The 14,577-nt window shown below is 46.0% G+C and overlaps 1 protein-coding gene across 5 annotated transcripts; it reads right to left on the bottom strand.

The window, feature by feature from the left end:
• Positions 1-3,415: 3,415 nt before the first annotated feature.
• S1PR1 (sphingosine-1-phosphate receptor 1) lies at positions 3,416-12,552 on the bottom strand. 5 transcript variants are annotated; one of them, XM_081866843.1, is made up of 2 exons: positions 12,416-12,552; positions 3,416-6,656 (listed from the first exon to the last, which is right to left on the bottom strand). In XM_081866843.1, exon 2 carries the CDS (start codon positions 6,508-6,510, stop codon positions 5,371-5,373), a length of 1,140 nt encoding a protein of 379 aa, XP_081722969.1. In that variant the 5' UTR covers positions 6,511-6,656; positions 12,416-12,552; the 3' UTR covers positions 3,416-5,370. The 5 variants fall into 5 exon arrangements, with proteins under 5 accessions (XP_081722969.1, XP_081722972.1, XP_081722970.1 ...); XM_081866846.1 differs by lacking the exon at positions 12,416-12,552 and adding an exon at positions 12,277-12,296; XM_081866844.1 differs by lacking the exon at positions 12,416-12,552 and adding an exon at positions 11,222-11,399.
• Positions 12,553-14,577: the final 2,025 nt, after the last annotated feature.

The following is a 14,577-nucleotide window of genomic DNA, read 5'->3' as shown; positions in this document are numbered from 1 at the left end:
CCCCATTAGCTAAAGTGGTGATTCAGGTTAAGAACAGTTTCAGGTTAAGAACGGACCTCCAGAATGAATTAAGTACTTAACCTGAGGTACCACTGTACTCAGCTGTCTTGTTTCTTCTTTTACAAGAGAGATTTCAAGCATCTCGTATCCATGTTAGAGTGACAACCCTAATTCCATCGCCTTCTAGCTACAGTGGTACCTCGGGTTAAGAACTTAATTTGTTCTGGAGGTCCGTTCTTAACCTTAAACTGTTCTTAACCCAAAGCACCACTTTAGCTAATGGGGCCTCCCACTGCCGCTGCGACACCATTGCACGATTTCTGTTCTCATCCTGAAGCAAAGTTCTTAACCTGAGGTACTATTTCTGGGTTAGTGGAGTCTGTAACTTGAAGAGTCTGTAACCTGAAGCGTCTGTAACCCGAGGTACCACTGTATTTATCTTTGCAGCAGTAGACTGCATCTGCCTTGCAAAGCTTTTTCTTCACAGCTGTGAAAAACAGGGAAAAAATTACAAGGTCACCCTTCCAGCAATACCTACTTGCCCCCATTTCATCTTGAGGGTAGAACAGAAATCTAAGAAACAAAAGAATTCAAAAAGGTCTATAGTAAGAGAGCATTTTCCAGATACAGACCTGACATTTCCCTACCACCACCACCGACAAGCAAAAGAAAAGGAAGTGATCACAGATGAAATCATTGCTTCCGGTACAGGCAGACAGATGGAGAGAAATCCCAGTCTGTTTCCACTTTTTGTCTTTGGGGCATTTTTGGAATTTCCTCCAGGAAGTAAAAGGTTGCGACCTACGAAACCTCTTTCGGTTAGGCAGCGCAGTTTCCCACCATAAACGTTAGAGAGAAATGACACAGCGCCTAAGAAGGTGAGGATTATCTTTGCAACCCAACTGCATCCTGTGCGTCTCGGTAAAATTCCAAGGCATTACCTAGAGAGAGGGAAGTGGAGGGGGCAGGAAGAGAGGAAACGCCAACATATGGAGAGATACAGGACCAAGCGATCGAAGTCCAAAGCTCTGAATCACTGCACAACACATCTGCAGCAGTTTTACATCTGCTACAAAACCTGTTTCAGATTCACATCATCTCAAGATGCACAAAATTAAAAGTTTGCAGAAATGTTTTGGAGCAAGAGAGAAAGAGAGAGAAAGAGAGAGAGAGAGAGAGAGAGAGAGAGAGAGAGAGAGAGAAAGAAAGAAAGAAAGAAAGAAAGAAAGAAAGAAAGAAAGAAAGAAAATTTGGCTCTCAGAAACTGTTCAAGTTATCCAATTAATCAGGACTACTGGATATTGCTTGGACATTTATCATTTGCAACCAGGAAAATGATTTTTAATATAATTGTGGTGTGTATGATTAATGAGGCATCTGCAATTAAAGGAACAGTGCCGTCCTATATGTCAACTTTGAAGCAAACCCTAATGAAAGATTGCAGTCCAATTTTATGAGAGAAACAAAAGGGAATTGAAAATATTGTTGTAACATTTAACATTATTGTGCAATGTATTATTAGCATGATATATTCTGTATATGTATTTTTAATAAAAAAATAAAACAAGATCTTGAATATTAGTGCTCTCTGCATGAAAACATCAGGTGGGGGAATATTCTGATCAAGGTGTCCAATCCTGCACCCCACATGTCAGAAGAAAAGACTGTTTGCCACCACTCTAGCACAGGCCATTACGGTAACTTAAGTGCCTGTCATTGCTCTGGTTGTGAGGAAGCAAGTCTACACCCTTCTTCCCTTGGCACAGCACAAAAACAGGGCTGGGGATAAAAATCAGAGACTAGCTTCCTCTAGCTTCCTTGCATATTCTTATTCCAGAGCACTGATATATCCATGCAGCAGAACCATGTGCTAACCTCCCCAAGAGTGAACCATTCAGATGGCTGGCAAGGGCTGCTCTTTTGATTTTGTTCATTAGCGGCTTTCAGTGCTGATGTATTCACAAGATATCCTTCTGTCCTGTCTACTGAAGTGAAAGGTCCACATGGCTAGAGAACAAAAATATACAAGCAACCGAGGTGTTGTGATAGGGAAACGGGGACCAAAAGATTTTCCTTCAATATGTCAGGACTGGAGTCACTGGGATCAGTGGCGTAGCGTGGGGGGTGCAGGGGGGGCCAGCCGCACCGGGCGCAACATTTGGGGGGGGCGCGCTCGCACTCGTGGCTCTCTGCCCCTACCTGGCTCACTCTCTCTCTCTCTCTCACTGCAGTGCTGGCTGTGCAAATCCGATCCGAGCTGCCGGGTCGCCGCCCACTGTGGAGGGGGAGGGTGCCAGGCGTGCGTTGCGGTGCGGAGCGGAGAGAGAGCGAGGGAGGGACTATCTGGGGGAGGGACAGTGCAGCGGCCACCCAGCGCAGTGCTGAGCGCCGGAGAGAACCACACCCGACCAGCCCAGGCAGCAGCAAGAAGCTGGCAGCGGCGGCAGGTTAGGGGTTAGGGGCGCAAATTACTTGCCTTGCCCCGGGTTTGGGGGCGCAAATTACTTGCCTTGCCCCGGGTGCTGACAACCCACACTACGCCGCTGACTGGGATACTGAAGATTCAATTCCAAAAAGTTCTGTGTGTGTGTGTGTGATTTTAGTAGTCCTTTTTTTATACCGCCCAATTACTAGAATTGGAAGTGTTCATGAGAAACAGTGGGGCGTCCTTTGAAATGGGTTGCTTTCTACCCTTCATTACCTCAGACCCGCTAATGAGCAGCTCTTCGTCTTCTGCATTTTTCTTGTGTTGCCTTTTGCAAGCGTGGCTGAACAAACGTTCGCATTGCGAACAGGTTGCAGCTCAGAAATTGCCCATCTCCTTCTGTGTGCAATGAGGCTGTCCCTGCAACTCCCACCCTGTTCTTTCCCAAAATCTGCTACTCAGCTTATTTCTCCAGGCTGAACTGAAGCCATTGCTTCATCCGATGTTATGTTGGCCTGTGGCACTCTCTCTTGCTGCATATGCAAGGGAAAGAATTCACCCCACAGTCATCCCTACCCAGGTTTTAATGTCCTCAGTGTGAAAGTCTGTAGAGAGCATTTGCCTGCTTCTTGTGCTTTAATTTGAACCACAAACACTTCCCTCCTGCTTGAGGCCAGGACATGTTGAATGACCTAGGTCTGGCACTGTCGCATTTAGGTTGATCTTAATTGCTGCAAATGTATTGCTGGGAAAAGGGAGTTTAATTACTCCAATTGCTACCTGCCCTGGTTTGAATGCTGCCTTGTTGAACCGCTGACCAGAATTTGCTGCTCTTGACAGGTCTTTTGCATCTACGTGTTCTGTTTACCACACAAATGTTAACCTGCCTCTCCTGGGCATAGAAATAATGTGAACTGTAAATTGTCCAAAAGACTGTCGTAAGAATAGGTACAGATAAAAATGCGACAGAAGGAATGTTCACGGCAGAACTTGTACAAAACCCTCAGTTTATTAATATTTAGAGGTCAACGCAGCTATGTGCAAACTGTACAACCAAAGTCAGAATCAAGTTAAATTCTATTTTTGTTTTTACAAAAAGAATTGCACTAGGAATACTAGAAGGCCGGCAGTCTTATTTTTTAAAAAAAAACACCACTTATATATTCAACCAATATTTGTACATTAATGCACTGAATTCAACAGTCCTGCACAATTACCACAGTAACACTCTCGGACAACAACCTTCAACCGTTGGGTCTGGGCCCACATCACTGAACACCCCACTGCCAATTTCTTTTCAATGTTTAGATTTGGAATTTTCGGCACACAAAACATGAGCACTGTAACTCAGCTATGGCCCCTCCTCCCCAAAGGAGGAAGAGAGTCACTGCAACTTTTTAACAGCTGCGTAACAAAAGTAATTTCAGGTGGCCTGGCTTTTTGTATCATCTAAATTTCCTACACAGCTGAAATACAGCAGCTCTGCTATCCTCCTTTGCATCCAGTCACTCTGTTTGGAGATGAGGGAGGGGGAAAAACTTGAGAGAGGCACCAAATAATTTAAACCAGGGACTCAGCTACATTCGTAAAGATAAAGGACTTTATATGCATTATAACACTGCGACACCAGGTGGCGCTGTGGAGTCCCGTTTTTCGCCAACGGGATTTCCCACTGTGAAGTTTACAACGCGTTTAACTAAATCGTTTCTTTGATGTGTTTAGAACCAGCCCAGGTCCCATGAGATTTAAGGTGAGTCCCAAATTATTGATACCAATGGAAAACTATTACTCTTAGCACAGGACAGCTACTATCCTGGTTAGCTTCTCTACACACTGTACACACAGAATGTACACACAGAATGTGTACCCAATTAACTCGGGTCAAATATATATTTATATATATATATATTTACACACACACACACACAGCCCAGCAATTGATGCTGTGGCAAATTACATTCAATTAACACAACAAATACTTTCTGTGGACATCGGCAAACTTATAAACACCTTTTAAAATTGCAAACGTTCTGGGATCTAAAAGAATCTGGGGTGGAATGCAGACCATTGGCTTCATTCAAACTTTATCCAGCTTTCAAGGCTTCAGATGCCTCCAAGAGCCATCGCTTGGCCTAAGCTATGATAGGATTATTCTGAGAAGAAGTGAGACAATAGTTTGTATGGCCCCTCATGCGCCGAGGTGCTATCGAAATTGCTAACAATAAATGCACCTTGTTATTGAGTGGCATATTTATCAAATCAATTTAATGCCAAGGTTCAAATGAGGCCCCTTCCGTTCCAGACACCCCCAGCCTAACTCAAGCGTAGTCCCATTCAATTCAGGGGAATTCAATGGCAGCATGCAGGGAGAGGCAGTGTTCTTCAAACTAACCATTGAAGCCCTCCATGCCCCAGTTCCCACCAACTTTTAATTGAAAGTCAAGTGGCGCTTTGGCCAATCTTGAAGCAAAACACTCAGATTCTCTTTAGATTTACCCAGAAGAGAATCGACAGGGAGATTGGCTCCCCTCGCTGCTCAGTAAGGTGGGGAGGGCTGTTATTCAAAAGAAGAAGGAAAAACCCAGTAAGCTCTTTATTTTATAGGTTCACATTTTTCTGGAGAGGAAAATAGTATTTTCCACCCCCCCACCCACTCTCATTCAACAGGTGTCGTTTCACCAAGGTTTCAGTCTTCAGAGTTATATTGGGCATGAACACTTCCAGCAACCCTAAGTGGCCTTGTTGCAATCCCAAACGACACACAACAAACTTCCAGGGAGGAAATGTTTTCAAGTCACACAATCTGTCCCCGCTCCTCCCCTCACAAGTGCCACACAACTCCCCTTCCAGCCTATCCCTTCCCTCATCTTGGCAGGAGAGATGTGATCAGAACCATTCCACGCGTCGGCCTTCGGCGGGCCCACGCCTCCTCCATTCGAGAGTTCCTACGATGACGAGGTGACATTACCCGAAGACACAATAGTTTCTGGAGAGTCCCCCTCATCTTTCTGCGGGTGGGAGGAGTTGTCGGATCTGCTACGGCTGAACTCAATTCCCCCAATGATGGGCCTCTTGAATTTGGTCCCAGAGTCTGCAGTGGGACATTTGCAGCATGACATAATCTTGACAAAAGCTCGCCGCATCTCCTTGTTCGTTAGCGTGTAGATGATCGGGTTAGTGGCCGAGTTGAGAACCGCCAGTACTAAGAAATATTCGGCCTTGAGGAGAACTGGGCAAGTCCGGACTTTGCACCGCACGTCCAGTAAGAGGAGAATGAACAAAGGAGCCCAGCAGATAATGAACACACTTAAAACAATGATCACTGTCTTGAGCAGAGCTAGAGACTTCTCGGAGCTCCTGGTGGCTTTGGCCATGTTCTTCCGGAAAGTCAGCTGACGGCTCTTGGTCCTTACCAAGATGTAGATCCTGCAGTAAAGAACCACGATAGACAACAAGAGGCCCGTGAACACCGAGGTGCAGAAGAGGATATAATACTTGTGGTAGAGGGGCAACACGGTGGAACAGCTTTGTAGACGTTGGATGCAGTTCCAGCCCATAATGGGAAGACCTCCTAATATCACAGAGATGACCCAGCAGGCACTGATCAACAGGAAAGAACGGGAACTGTTGCTGCTGTTGTGAAGCTTCATCTTCAACATTGTAATGTATCTCTCAATGGCGATGGCCAGGAGGCTGAACACAGAGGCGGACAACGCCACAAACATGCTCCCTTCCCTAAGAAACCACTGGGCAGGGGTGAGGGTGTAGGTCTTGTGTCCAGACAGTAAGAGGTTGGCGACATAAGCCACCCCGGCCAGCAAGTCAGAGAGTGCCAAGTTGCCAATGAAATAGTACATAGGCCTGTGGAACTTCTTTGTTTTCCAGATGGTCAGAAGGACAAAGATGTTCTCCAGGATGATGAAGCAACAGATGATGATGAAGACCGCAGAACTTGCTTTGATCCCGGTGTCCGCATTTTCATTTAGCTTCCCCGTGAAGTTGTAATGTTCTATGATGATCTCATAGTTGAGATAGTCGCTGACTCCACCGAAGGCCTTCACGTGGGGGTCCTTGGTGGAGTCCATGGTGCCGGCCTGAGTTGCAGTTCTCCAGACGGCCACCAAGAGGCGATGTGGAGCAGGTAGTTCAGCAGCTGCCCCGGGCTTCAAGGTCCAAACGTCTGCGGCTTCCAACGTCTAGCTCCTTCTGGGTAACCTCAGTAACCACAGTCCTTAAAAGCAGGAGACACAAGCAAAAAAAACGTTAATTTAGGAGAAGTGATTTATTGTTATTATACTGTTGTTGCAAGTCCAAAGTGAACATTCTGAAAACCCAAACATGAAATCCTGCAAGTTTGCTGCTAGTATGCCCACTGGCAAGTAAAATGACATACCCGATGGGGTATATTATTCAGATTTTATTAGTTAACTAAACCTCATCCAGCGTCAGCTGAAGTGCTAACAGCTTATATGAAACTGTTTACACCTATATCAGGACATAACACCTAACGGAATAAAGGTGTTAGCACTTCAACTGATGGCAGATTGGGTTTATTTAACCAATAAATAACACCTCAGTAGCACAGGGGAAGGCAATGGGTAAAAAAAGCCACACTGACATCCTCTGCTTTTGACACATGTTCATACATTCATGCTTATAGCCATGAGACCGAGAGAAACTCTCTCATTTTATATAAAAGCTGCCCAGATTTCCACACCGAAAGCCAAGTCATACCGTTTGCAATCAGATCACAGCAGCAAAGTTAAAACTTCTGTCCTTTTTTTAAAAAAAAAGGCTCACTCTCGACATGACCGCAATCTAAAACTGCTGACTTGTCTCATTGTACACGGGGGTAATGCATAAAACAAATTTGACTTTTGAAAGGATTAAACAGAAGGAACCGGATAATCTATCCGCTGCACACGCCTACCCAGAGGTAAGCAAGGTGTGTTTAGGACTGCAGTGGAACCCACCCTAAATTAGCTTTGTAAGAGAGGTTTAAAGGAAGGTGTAATTCAGAGGTGAGGAACCTGCTCCCCTCCAGAAGCAATTGGATTCTCATCAGCCACTGGGGAAAGACTGAATTTGAGACATGTGTATTGCATGCAGACATCTCAAGTTCAATCCCCAGGTATGCTCCAGAAATACTCATCTGAAACGCTGGAGCTGCTGGTCAGTGTAGACCAGTGTTTCTCAAACGTGGGTTTCCAGCTGTTTTGGGACTACAATTCCCACCATCTCTGACCAATGTTTCTGCCAGCTAGGGATGATGGGAGTTGTAGTCCAAAAACAGCTGGAGACCCAAGTTTGGAAAACACTGGTGTGAACAATATTGGGATAGGTGGACCCGTGACTCAGCTTCCCAGGTTCCAGCCCCAGTCGGCATGGCCCAAAGTCAAGGCTGATGGGAGATGTAGTCAAGCAACATCTGGACGGCCACCGCTTCCGCATCCCTGGCATAACTTGCACAAAATTGGGGAAGTTGCCCTCTGTCACGAACAACAACTGAAGAAAGTGTGGTGTCAGCAAAAATAAAAATCAGTAAAGCTAACAGAAAGCGAGGAAATAAAATGCAAGTCTCCCGGTACTTTCTATTTGGGAGTTGAGAAGAGATAACAGAATGGCCTTTGGCTACTGCCCTGCATGCAGTTTGGAGATTTGTGTCCCATGGATTCTAGTAGCCCAACTCGTATCTGTGCAGGATTTGCCATCTACAATTAAGTTAGCAGGAGGAGGAAAGTAAGTGTAAAAGGAGCTATGGAATTGAGGATTAACAGAGCACAGAAGGCACCCACAACACTGTGACCACACTACTGATTGTGGTCAATTAGCTTGACAGAGGAAATAAAGCTAAAACCTTCACTGCAATCCTGAACACACTGGTAAATCCCAGTGAATTTATTATTAATTATTATTATTATTATTATTAGAATTTATATAACACCCTATACCCAGAGGTCTCAGGGCGGTTCACAGAACAAAATCAAAATATAAAGCCACAAAATATATAATCAAAATATGCTTAGGAATGTACTACAAGCTTTTCATGAAAGGGAAAAGTGAAGCTCACTCTATTCATTGGATACCCTTCATTCAAGGCTGAACAATACTGACTTTTCAAAGGGTGAGTATCATAACAAAGTCCAAATCACACAAGACCTTTCCCATTGAGTTACAAGACATACCAGCTTAAGTTACACACACAAACCCAATCATCAGTTTCAAATGGCATATACCTTAAGCCTAGAATCAATGGCTGAACAGGCACGGCGTCATTTAAACGTGATGTACCGAAGTTTCAAAAGTACAAATCTGAGTCAGGCTTGGAACCCAAGCAGATCCTCACCTCCAGACCCAGAAATCATGCAGCCCTCAACCAGATTGCTATCCCTAGAAACACACCACATTCAGGAATTGAAGATAATTGGGCTCTTACATAAGCCCTGTGAACGCATGAAAGAGAGGAAGGGGATCTGTACTTTCTGCAACTTCTTCAAACCTCCACGCATTCTGCTTAAGTTCTAAACAGGACCTAAGTTCCCACAAGTTGCACACACAGTCCAGTAATGCTGCCTCCTCCAGAGTTCCTAATCGCGCAACACGCACCAATGCGCATACAGCTAGTACTTTGCCCAGGATGGGTAAGTTATGAGAGGTGACAGCAAGCAGAGTTGAACCGTCCCTGCTTCCCACACGTACAACAGGCACAGGGATACCATACGACAGAAAGAGCTCTGAAGGTCATCAGGTCCCGTGGACTCAAGCAGGACCAAACACTTTTCAGTTTATGAGTCCATATGATTGAAGCCAATGGCTGAAGGGGCCCTGGCGGACTTTGGACAAAAGGGTTTGAGCAAGTAAGATGCTCCCACATACGACGAAGAGGAAAATAAACTGAGTGCATTGGACGAAACGAACAGAGTGAAAATTAAACAAATTCCTTCCAGTAGCACCTTAAAGACCAACTAAGTCAGTTCTTGGTATGAGCTTTCGTGTGCATGCACACTTCTTCAGATAGGCACACGAAAGCTCATACCAAGAACTGACTTAGTTGGTCTTTAAGGTGCTACTGGAAGGAATTTGTTTTGTTTTGACTATGGCAGACCAACACGGCTACCTATCTGTAACTAGAGTGAAAATTGCTTACTATTCCCAGACATGGCAAGGCTTTAAACTCACGTAGCTTGAGAACAAAGCTCCTGTCCCTTGGATCCTCCAGTAAATTTATGTCCTGTTCCTTTGACGTCCGCTCTCAAGTTTGCCTCCCTGCAGTCCCCCCTGGGAGGGGGCGGGTGGAGGAGAACACCCTCTTTTAAAAGAAACAAATAGTTGTTCTAGTACCTTGGTTGCACTAAACCATCCACTAACCACTTTCTTGTTGTAATCTGCCATTTCTAACTCAATACCCAAGTACATCAGACAAGGGTTCTAATCTAACCACAGAGCTCCCTTGGGAAAGGTTTCCACAGAAAGCCTTTCAGCAGCCGAACCTTTGGCTCCTGAAAACCTCTCATTTTTTGCGCATTAAAAAAAATAAATTGCACAGATATACTTGGGGAAATCTCCGTCTTATGAACATTTCCCATTCTCAAGGCCAGCATATCAACTTCTACACCATCATCAAACTCAGCGATGCACCCATACCTCTACATAACAGGATATGGCTTATGCGCTGCCAATATCTCTAGTACATCTTATTCATTCATTCCGATCTTCTCCTGTGCCTCGCTTCATAAGGCATGGATCCCAGGCATCGCCTCCTCAGTGGAGTCTGCACAGTGAAAGCGCGTGCCATCGCAGCCCTTGGAAGTTAGCCCCCGCAACTGAAGTTAGCTTGTCGCCAAACAAATGCAAGTTCGTTCTCAGTTGCCTGCAGGACCAGCCGCTGACTGACATGTGGCAAGGAGCCTTCGGGGATCAAATATACAGATCAGACCCAGAATGCTTCTCAGCAGAGGAGACCAGGACCTGCAGGACCAGACTAGAGGCAGTTTGTATGCTCAACTGCTAGGCACTAAGTATGGAGAAAGTTGAGAGAGGGGGGCACCAAGTACACAAATCACAACATCCCTGGGGGAGTTTGCTGCTTCAGATTAACACAGTTTATTCCTAACTTTCTTTCCCCAACAATTCAGGGGGGCAAGCTGAGGTTTTCTGGCGAGATCCCAGCAAATAGATCCAGGCCACAGCCCCTTCCCCAAACCCCCAAACCCATATAATTCCACCGTGTCCCTTCCAACACTACTATTCTATGATCCTGCGCATGCTTTCCTAGAGTCTCACTGAACGCAATGGGGTTCGCTTGCAAGTAAGCCTGCATAGGGTTGCATTTAAAAATAAAATAAATCACAGCCAATTCCACAGAACGACAACCCCCCCCCCAACAAGGCCAGTCCATTCCCCCACATTACGGAGATGCAAAGCTGGGGTTGCCGTCGAATGCACGCTGGAGAGTTCACTGAGGCGAGCACTTGCAAACGCGTGTCGTTTTTACATTCACACGTGCACCCAGCCAAATCGGACCTCGCCGAGACCCAACACCCACAGCCAGCAAGTCCCCTTCTCCCAAATCTTACCTCTCTCGGGCAGGACGCGGGTCTCTCCGGAGGCGGTTGCGCTTCGCATGGCGCGCGTCCCGCCGGCCGCCTCCTTTGCAGAAGAAGAAGAAAAGCCGGGCAGCTCATGGAAAAACCTTTCCCTTTCCCCCCCCCCCTCTTTTTCTTTTGTGCAAAGTGGCGCCCACCCCTTCGCAGTTTCCTATTATTGTCGCGCTTCCCCGCCCTCCCCCTTACTTACGCGGCTCTCCCGCGTTAACTCTTGGCAAGCCTGGAGCGCACGGCGCGCAGACAACGCGGAGGCGCAGCGCTCGCTCTTCGCTTGCCAAGTCCCGGGCAAAACTGGCCGGCGGCTCTTGGGCGGCGGCTCTTAAACGGAGCGCAGCTGCGGAAGGGTTAACACCTGTTTCCTTCCTTCCTTCCTTCCTGCTCGCCCCTACCTCCCCCCCCCCAAAAAAAAAAAAAGTTCGCGTCTGGCTCTGTGCGGGGACTGCGCGCGCGCGCAGCGGGAGAGGCGGATTTCACACGAGAGGGAAGTTGTCCGCGGACCACGCGGCTGCCTCTGACCCCTGCGGCCTCAGGGCTGCCATCGTCTGGTTGCAAACTGCTCCTGTGCCTTTAACAGCCTCCGGATTTGCAAGACTGAAAAGGCTTATCTGCATATCTTGAAAAGCTTTTCTTTCTTTTTTTCTGGAGGCTACACTGCTGCACCAAACCAAGAGCCGGATTTTCCCTCCTGGCCAGATGGGAAAACTCTTACGTGGATCTGCACGTGTTTCACATAACCCTAGAATTGTAGGGGTCATCTAGTCCCACCCGCTGCAATGCAAGAATTTCAGCTAAATCATACGTGATAGATGGTCATCCGACTTCTGCTTTAAAACCTCCAAGGAAGGACAGTCCACCACTTCTTGTGGCAGTCTGTTCCACTGTCCAACACTCTGTCACTCTGAGTTACTTGTTTTAAAAAAGCAACAGATAAGCTTAATAGACAAGGCAAATCTTTCTGCGTCCAGTTCACACCACACATTTAAAATACTTGTGTTCCCCCCAAAGAACCATGGGTTTTTAGTTTATTCCTCCCAAAGCAAGGATTCCCGACAGTTCCCATGATTCTTTGAGGGAAATCATGTGCTTTAAATGGATGGTGTGAATGAGACTGCCAGTCCAGCCTCTCTCTCTCCCTTTCTCTCTCTCTCTCTCTCTCTCTCTCTCTCACACACACACACACACACACACACACACATACACAAACAGAGTGGAACAGCTTGGAAAGGCAGAATGAAATCAGCTCACCTGCCTGAATTTGATAAATTCCAGTATTTCTTCAAAATCCAATGATTCCTTGAGTTTATTGAGGACTAGAAAGCTTGGTACCACACTATTTTCATCGCTATACAATTGCATTATCCATCTTCACTCATCTCCTCCTTACCTTCAGCCTCTTCTTCATCAGACTCCTTCTCACTACTGGCAGAACCAAATTCCTCCTTCCCTGCTTGGTCTTTGGCCTGATCCCGCGTCTCCAGGAAGTCCTTTAGGAAGGTGACGCAGCCTGTCGTTTCTGACTCTGCTTTGATCTTGGCGATGATCTCAGAAATTTCAAGGCATCTCCCACTTCCTTCAAATTCCTCTCCCTCATCATCTGGACGGTCTTCTTAGATCACTTCCCAACAACCTGGTTACATCTTGATCTGTTTTATGGGAGGTCAGAAGATGTTGCGCCGAGCAAATGTTATCCCAAACACTCTGGTGCCTTTTCCTCTTGCTTATCGCAAAAAAAGCCCCCAAAATATTTGAAAAGCAAGTTTGTTGGGCAAGAGCTCCATAATAACTTTAATTGCACAATCTGTCTTTGCCAGTATGCAATTGAATCCCATCCAAAAATAGCAGCGGTCTGGACAGGCCCTTAATATCCTTCCTTTTTGTGCAAGGTCTTGTGGAGAATAGACTCTCAAATTCTGTGGAAGTGCAAGTTGAGCTGTCTTCAGGGCAACTCTTCAGCTGATGGAACCACTAATAAGGAGAGCAGAGGTGGATTGAATAGTTGGCACAACCATATCCAGCGAAAGGAAAGGGTACGATGTGCTTGTTCATGCATGCATTAGTCACTCGATGGCACACATGAACCGACTCCACTGAAAAGTATTTTTCTTTAGGTACCATTGGTGACTGGGAAGTTCTGGAGCTAGGACTGGTCAAAGTCACCAATCATGTCTTGATAGGTAAAGATTGCCATTTTATCACACATGCTTTACTATATCTGCTCTCTTTTCTTCTGGAAAAAAAAATCTCTCAAAGGACCAGTTGATGGCATTTTACCATTGTACTGTTGAGAGTGTATTAACTTATGGTCTGTGTGTGTGGTTTGGGAGCTGCACGGCCAGGGAAAATACAATGCTGTCCAGGGTTGTAAAGACTGCGGAGAGAATAACTGGGTGCACTCTTCCCACCTTGGATCAACAAATCTATGCTTCCAGGTGCCATAAGAAAGCTGCAGAGATAGTGCAGGATAGTGCCCTGGAAATGATCTCTTTCAGCTTCTGCCTTCTGGAAGAAGGTACAGGGTTATAAAGACTAGGACTAGCCGTCTGAGAAACAGTTTCTATCCAAATGCGATTTTGGTTTTAAACGCAGTGTAAGGAGTCTCTATGGGAATATATTGTATTTTTAAAATGGGGTATCAGAGTTTTTAGGGGGCTAACCAGGTTGGGATAGCAGGGATAGCAGGCTTGTTGGTTTTGAATGTCTTATGTAGATTTTTTTCAATTTCGTTGTTCTGTATGGGACAATGACAATAAAGATTATCGTATCGTGTGTTTTTTAATTTTAAAAATCCTCTTTACCATTCAGCACAATGTTCGATGAGATATTCCACTCTTCTTCGTGGGCTGATCAAAAGGGTAGCTGCAAATACTTGCATGGGTGTCACCCAAGGAACCCCATTGGTGGAAGCACTCCTCTCCACCCCCCATAGAGCCCCCAAATTGGCTCGAGGGGACCCCAGAACAGCATGAAGGGGAGGAGAAGGAGGGTCATCCCATCTGGCAATGCTCAGATTAAATGTTTATAGTGCTGTGGCCCTGAATACCACCTTCTGCATCTATCCTGTTTAATGTACACACCACACACGTGAATCGGACCTTTAAAACCTAATGGGTTGGTTATAAAGTATGTCTTTCAAAATCCCTGTTGAAAGCAGTGGGGGAATGGTGCTTAACTATGCTTCCTGCTCGGCTCCTGTTTGCTTTGGCTAGCTCTCTCCTACATCGAACAAGGCCCCTTAAATGTGTGCACACCAAGTTGGATGCTCCCCCTCCTATCCATTCTGAACAGAGCAGAGGTGCAAAGCTGCTATATACACATCTATCAATGTGGAGTAACAGCCGTCCCCCTGAACCCCTGCTCCCACAAATCAGAATTGTCCTTACTCCGCCTACGAGCTTGCATAAAGAGTGAAAATATCAGAGCGGCGTAGGAGTGGCAAAAAAGTATTCTGATTTATCATCTCGATTTGCCAGACGAGGTGGTTAACAGGGAGGTAACAGGAAACGACTCTGTACTGTCTTTGGCAAGCTCTTCTTAAGGGGGTGTGAT

This window comes from Podarcis erhardii, assembly GCF_964252035.2.
Source record: "Podarcis erhardii genome assembly, chromosome: 6".
Taxonomy (NCBI): domain Eukaryota; kingdom Metazoa; phylum Chordata; class Lepidosauria; order Squamata; family Lacertidae; genus Podarcis; species Podarcis erhardii.
Note: the sequence above shows the minus strand (reverse complement) of the source record. Positions and strands in the feature narration are given on the sequence as shown.